Below are 7,167 nucleotides of genomic sequence, written 5' to 3' on the forward strand. Positions count from 1 at the left end.
ATATATAAAATATCATACCTATATATTTTAAGGGGTTGGGTGTCATTGTTAATGCTCTTCCTTCCTTTTTTATTGTACGAGATCATGATCATGTTTTCTGATACAGATGCCTGTGACTTTTACACCAGAGCTGAAACCTAAAAGAGCCTCAACTACAAGGGTAAATATTCAAATTCGAATGTGGATAAAAATGGCTTTTCAGAAAAAAAATTTAAAACATGCAATTGATCCTTTTGTTTTCTCTGTATTTTACCCAGCCTGTTATATATTGTGCCACATAGCAAATATAAACATATTAGGTGGGGAATATTTATTTGTTCCTGTTTTGTGATTGTACACTGTGACTTGGCATTTTTATTTGATAGTACAACATAATATTGCTGGGGTGAACCCATTAACTGTATATGCCTCTGAGATTTTTCTAATCGCAATCCTAACATTTGTGATATTTGTGGGAAAAAAGGGCATAAACTACAATAACCAAGTAGTGCTTTGTAATAACATTATCAACTAATATTTGATAAAACTTGACAAAGTGTTTTCAGATATTATTTTTAAATGGATCATCTAACCTTATTTTTGTTGAAGACAAAACAAACTTGTCATATTTGTAAAATGTTTTGATATTTTTATTAAGATACCGCTAAAATTATTAATAATGACAGATGAAAATTTATTTGATGTATTTTTCTGTGCTGTTTAATTACTTTAATCAATCAGTTTGCATATTGATATAGCACTAATCATAGAAGTGTTCTTATGCAGGGTACTTTGAATTATAAGAAGGATATACATAGAAACACTTAAAAGGACAAAATTTTGCTAAAATATGCATAAATATTATCCCTCTCTTTACAGGCACAATATTCTATAGATGCTAAATTTATGAATCATTAAAAGAGTAAAAATAGTATATGTACTTTTATTTACTTTTGAAAAGAAGATATAGGGCCAAGGATGTTGCTTAATTATAGAACTCGTAATGGCTGTACAAGGTCTTGAATACAACTCCAGCACCGAGAAAGGAAGGGAGGAAAAAAGGGAGGACGGAAAGAACAGTGGCAGATAATACATATTCATCAAGTTTAATAATTATTCATCTTTCTTAGATCTTAGTAACTCATTTTTTAAAAGAATAATAGCTTGCATATATGTTGCAGTACACATATATGTAATAACTAGAATAATTTCACATGTATTTTCTCAATTGACTCATGACATCCCTGTGAGGTGAGTGATATTATTTCTTTATATATGAAAATATAGCCTCAAACAAAATTGTGTTTTTTTTTCTCATGATCACAACATGTAAGTGGCAGATCTAGGATTCAAATAAAGATTTTCTGGCATCTTAACTCAGTGGTTTTTCTATTACATATTCAAAGAGCTTTCTTGGCAAAGCAATAAGTTAAGAAACTATAAAGCATGTAGATACAAAGATTAAAACAGCTATGTGCCTTGTTGAACTCTTCTAAATGTGTCTAAATTGATGCTCTCACTAACATGGCATTTCTCTTAATTGCTACCAATGGAGGCTTTATAATTAACACAACCCTGTTGCTAATGATTAGATTAGACAGAAATAAACTGACCTTTAGTAAGAGACTTTGAATATGTCAGTCAAACCTAATGCTAGGAATTGGACCTTGGTGGCCACCAATGGACACCCTAACTTGTTGCTTCTAATCCCATTCAGCATAAAAGCAAATTTCTTTGATTTCAATTGGAATGGCATAATTCATTTTTAATGCTGCTTTGGCAATAACAGAGTTATATGTTAATTTTGCTCATGTAAGTTTTATGTATAGTATTTTAGGGGCTGGAGAGATGGCTCAGCAGTTAAGAACATTGACTGCTCTTGCAGAGGACCTGGGTTTGAGTCCCAGCATCCACATGGCCGCTAACAACCACCCATAACTCCAGTTCCAGGGGATACGATGCCTTCTTCTGACCTCCGTGGGCACTGCATGACAGGGATGCACTTATATGCATTCAGGCAATACACTCATACACATAATAAAATAATAATAATAAAATTTATAGATAATGTTTTAAAGCCTGCCCTAAATTATATCTCCTGTTAAAGTAACTGGCCATTTAATCAATATAGCAGCTAAATTATGTATTTTGATTATTTTTCTGTTGTTGGATAGAAAATGAAGACCAAAAATGTTGCAGTGGAAGAAAACAAAGATGCAAGTGCCAAAGCAATTCTTGAAACCAAGATGGAAGATGTTAAAGAAGAATGCATCATTGAAAATTCTGAAAATGGAGAAGCCAAAATTATTAAGGTACCTTGAAATTTTAACATATTTATCTACTATAAATCTTTTAAAATATTTTATATTTATTTTTATTTTATGTGTATGAGTGTATTACCTGCATATATGCAAGTACACCCGTGTCAGGCAGCACCCGCAGAGGTCAGAAGAAGGCTCACGGATACCGTGGAACTGGAGTTTCAGATGGTTGTTAACTGCCATGTGGGTGCTGGAAATCAAACCCGTGTCTTCTTCAAGAGCAGGCAGTGCTCTTAACCGCTGAGCCATCTCTCCAGCACCAACTACTAGAAATCTTAACAATGAAAGTGAAAGCAGTCTTATTTGCCTTTTAGTTTAAACACTGAGAAATGGTAAACGAATAGTGGTTCTGTAGTGTAATAGTATCTAAAGATAAAATTAATCAAAAACAGGAGCTTTACATTAGTGATAGCAGAGATAGTCAGTTAGCATTGCTTTTCCAATAACAATGCCAATAATCATGACTTAGTACTAATCTGCTAGCCCTCTTGTTAAACACAGGCTGTTCCCGCAATTGCTTTTGTCAGCACATGGGCTATTTGTAAATTCTTTTTCCAGAAAATAGGACTTTTTATTATTTCTACAGATAGTAAAAACTTACTGTACAACTTAAAAAAATTTATTGAATTTTTTTATTTCCATACAGTATAATTAGATGGTATTTAGATCTCCTTCCCTATCCCCACCTCCCCTTACTGTCCCGTGCCCAATTAAATGTGCTCTATTAGATAGACAGACAGACAGATAGATAGATAGATAGATAGATAGATAGATAGATGATAGATAGATAGATAGATGCTCTATAAGAATATATATGTGTTCCCAAATGTTCTCTACAACTTTTTTTTGAGCTATGATCTCACATAGCCTAAGATGGTCTCAAGCTTGTTATGTTGTTGAGAATGACATGGAACTTCTGATCTTCCTTCCTCTACCTCCCAGTTTCTGGGATTACAGGCTTGCATTACCGCACCTAATTTATCATGTGCTGGGAATTCAACCCAGATTTTTATGCATGCTATGCAATCACTCTACCAACTGAGCCACATCCCAGGCCATGTATAAGTTGTTTTAATAAGATTTCCTTTATAATTTAATGTATACTCCATTTTTAGGTAGTCTAGTAAAATACCAAAATGAGATGTAAGGACAAATTCTACAAACCAAATATGTGCATATACATAAATTCTCTTATAAGTAGTCATATGGGATTTTTAAGCATTTTTTTTAAAAGCACAAATATAAATTACGCTTGTTGGTGCATGCATGTTACTCCAGTATTTAGAAGGTTGAAAAGGTGTATCATTGTGAGTTCAAGGCCTGCGTGGACTACATAAAAAGACCTTCTGTCAAAAGAAAAAATACAATTATTTTCCCAAGGATTGTATTTTTGCTGTCATGCATTTTACTTACTGAGAATTTCTGACATAGAATAGTCATCCTTTCTTTACTTTATGTTTCATCATATTTGTAATGAAAATTATGTCGATAAGCTTTACCAAATTTATGGTTGTAGACATCTATTTGTGGTTACTTGTATCAAGATGCTTTACTTACTCTTAGAGTTTAGAATACTTTCCTCATGTTATGATTTTCCGTAGGCAAATTGGTCTCTGGAAAAAGAAGTGTAATTAGGCTTTTCATGATATAGATATAATCTGATATGAACACGCAGTAGAAAACAGTATTAAATGTAGAGTCTTTTTCCCGACTATATCTAGGCACCCATTCCTAAAAAAGAAACAGATGAAGTAAAAGAGGAGAAAAATGAAGACACTGGAGAAGATGGAAGAGAAAAGAAAGAAACAGTGGCAGCAGAAGGAGAAGAGGATGAGAAAGATCAGAAAGATGAAAACATTCAGACTACAGAAGAAAAAGGAGAAGATGGACAAGATGATGCAGATGAGAAAGAAGAAGATGGAGAAGAGGGTGAAGGTAAAAATGAGGAAGAAGATGGAATAAAGGGAGAAGACCTAAAAGAGAAAAAAGGTGCAGCAGATAATGAAGAAGGAGAGGGGAAGGAAGATGGAAATGAAGACAAAGAGAGTGAAGAGAAAAGAGATGACGAAAAAGAGGGAGAAGATGGAAAAGAGGAAGAACATGGTGGAAAGGAAGAAGGTGACAAAGAGGTGGAAGGGGAACCAAAGGAAGTTGAAAAGGAAGAGAAAGGGGAAAGCAAAGAGGAGGTTGTGAAAGACAAAGAAGAGGAAAAGAAGGAAGATGACGTGGACGCTGAAGGGGAGGAAGACGGAAAAGAGAAAGATAATGGCAGACAGGAAGAGGACGGGAACGAAGACGAGGCAGGGGAAGGAAATGAAAAGAAAGGTGAAACCACAGCTGAGCTTGGAAAAGAAGCTGAAAAGAAGGGTGTGGACAAAGAGGAGTCTGTCAGCATTGTTTAAAACTGCCCCGTGTAATAGCATAATTTGGTAACATGTAACTTCCTGTTGTAATGTTAATAGAGATAAATATTTTTATCAGATATTTTATAAACACTGTTTTTCTTTATCATCGTTTAATCACAGAACATCTTCTGTGATTATTAGTTGAAAAGTACCTAACATGCCACCTTTATTCATTTTGTGATTATAGTTGTGCAAAATATAAAATGTACATGTGCAAATTTGTGAATTTTATTGTGTGTAAGTTATGTAATAAATCTTTGAATTTTAATTTTATTCTTATATATGATAATTTTGCAAGGTAAGAAGACTCCAAAAGAGTTTCGTACAACTTTCTTGTGGATCTCGAGGTTGCTTTTATAAAGAAGGTCAACTATTTTCACGTAATGTTAAAAGTTAGGATTGCCATTGCCAAATACAACTTTCCTAGTAGCTTGGGAAGAATATAAAGCTGCAATTTCATTTTTCAAAGATATACAAATGTTTATTTCAGAAGGGCAGTTTTGATTACATGTGTATGCACAAAGTTTTACTGGATTTATCTTAATAAAACAGCTCCACAAATATTATTGTGGTTTATGATGTTTCCAAAAATGTAGTTCAGTCAAATATTAAAATCCTTGGTGGTTTTTCCTGCTGTGAGGTTTATGAAGGCATTTGGGTTTTTTTCATTGAGATACAATTAGCAAAACATAAAACCCATCATTTTAATCATTTCAAAGGGCATGGGGTCAATAGATTTACGTGTTTTCACCACAGTGTGAAACCATCACCATTATCTAATTCTAGAGGCTTTTCATCACCCTAGTAAAATACCAGTTAGCAGTCTCCCTCGATTTCCTCCCAAACCATCTCCCCCCATTCATCCCCTAGCAATGCTTTCTTTTCCTCTGAAATAGCCAATATTGGGCAGCCTATATAAATGGGATCACATAATGTGTGTATCTGAACTTTCTTCTTCCGGTCTTACATTGTTTCTGATATTTTAATTGGATCTAGCATTACCTTCATCATCAAAAGTTTGCTTCACCCAATTTTTCCTATGTCTTGGTGGACAAAATGGAAAAGAAAGTGGAGGAGTGGTTTTAATTCATGGGGAAAGAATATGTTCATTGGGGCTTAATGCTAAAATACAACAAAATCTGTTGCAAAACAATCTTTACAAAAAATGTGGAGAGGGAGCTTGGAGAGATGGCTCAGGGGTATAGAGCACTAGGTGCTCTTGCGGAGGACCTGGGTTCATCTCTCAACACCCACATTGCAGCTAACAGCCATCAGCAACCCCAGTTCCGGGGGGATTTGACTCCCTCTTCTGGCCTGTACAGGCACTGCATGCACAGGTGCACTTATATGTATGAATGCAAAACATTCATACACATAAAATAGAATTTGTGATGTGACTTTAAATAGTTTACACCACACATAAGTAAGATTTAGAATAAGGAAATATACTCCAGAATGAAAATTTTTCTTATAAGAATAATCTTTGAATTTTTACTGCCCATGCACCAGTGGATGACCTCCCACTGGTACCCACAGGGGCAGCACTAATTGGACTCCATGGGTTAATTTAAAAAAAGAAAAAGAAGGACTGAGGAGCTCACTCAGTGGTTAAGAGCAGTGGCTGCTCTTTCAGAGGACCCAGATTCGATTGCCAGCACCCACATGGCAGCTAGCAACTGTATGTAACTCCAGTTCTAGGGGAATCTGAAACCTTCTGACCTCCATGGGCATTGCAGGACACAGGTACACTTACACACATAGAGGCAATACACTCATACACATAAAGATAATAAAGAAAAAATTTTAAAGAAAAAGAGGCTGTGAATTTGGGAGGGAGACTTGGGAGGTACAGGAGAACTGGGAGAGTGTGAGTGGGTAGTGCATAAGATCAAAATACATTTTATACTTCTGAAATTATGAAAGAATTATATATATATATGAAAAAGTAAAATTTAAAATTGCACTGGAACTAGGTGTATTAGTTATGTTTGTTTTCCTGTGACCAAATACCTAAATGAATCAAATTAATGGATAAAGGGTTTATTTTGGCCCTTTAGAAGATGTAGTTCATCAGGTTGGGGAACTCATTGTGGTTAGAATGGATTGGTCCATGGCTGTGGGACCCTTGCTGGACAGCTTGCGTAAGTGTAACCTGGTTAACCTTAGCATAGAAGTGGTGACATGGACAAAGAACACCAACATTAGCTGAGGAACTATTGGCAACTGATGACTCCTAGGAGAGGGAGAATTAGGTTTCTTTAAGAGAGTGACTCTAGATAGGTTGACCGGGCTCCAGTAGATGGACTCACACCAAGGAAATTTGAAGACACACACGTGGCTCTTTAGACTTTACATATATAACAGAATGCATGAAATCCAGTTGGGGGTTCTGAGGACACAAATATGAGAGGGTGGTCTAAACATGATCAAGATGTATAAAAACTGCAAATTCAATAAAAGTA

General features: G+C 35.2%; 1 protein-coding gene across 1 annotated transcript in view; it reads left to right on the forward strand.

Annotated features, from left to right (window-relative positions):
• The window catches only part of Hmgn5 (high mobility group nucleosome binding domain 5), a 7,983-nt gene extending 2,715 nt beyond the window's left edge, over positions 1–5,268 (forward strand). Inside the window, exons 4-6 of the mRNA XM_008822650.3 lie at positions 107–160; positions 2,154–2,291; positions 4,022–5,268. Of these exons, the coding sequence (XP_008820872.1) occupies positions 107–160; positions 2,154–2,291; positions 4,022–4,702 (873 nt within the window). The 3' untranslated portion in view covers positions 4,703–5,268. The remainder of the gene's footprint in view (positions 1–106; positions 161–2,153; positions 2,292–4,021) is intronic.
• The last annotated feature ends 1,899 nt before the right edge of the window (positions 5,269–7,167 follow it).

The sequence above is a fragment of the Nannospalax galili genome, unplaced genomic scaffold (assembly GCF_000622305.1).
Source record: "Nannospalax galili isolate Female #2095 unplaced genomic scaffold, S.galili_v1.0 scaffold10, whole genome shotgun sequence".
Lineage (NCBI taxonomy): Eukaryota > Metazoa > Chordata > Mammalia > Rodentia > Spalacidae > Nannospalax > Nannospalax galili.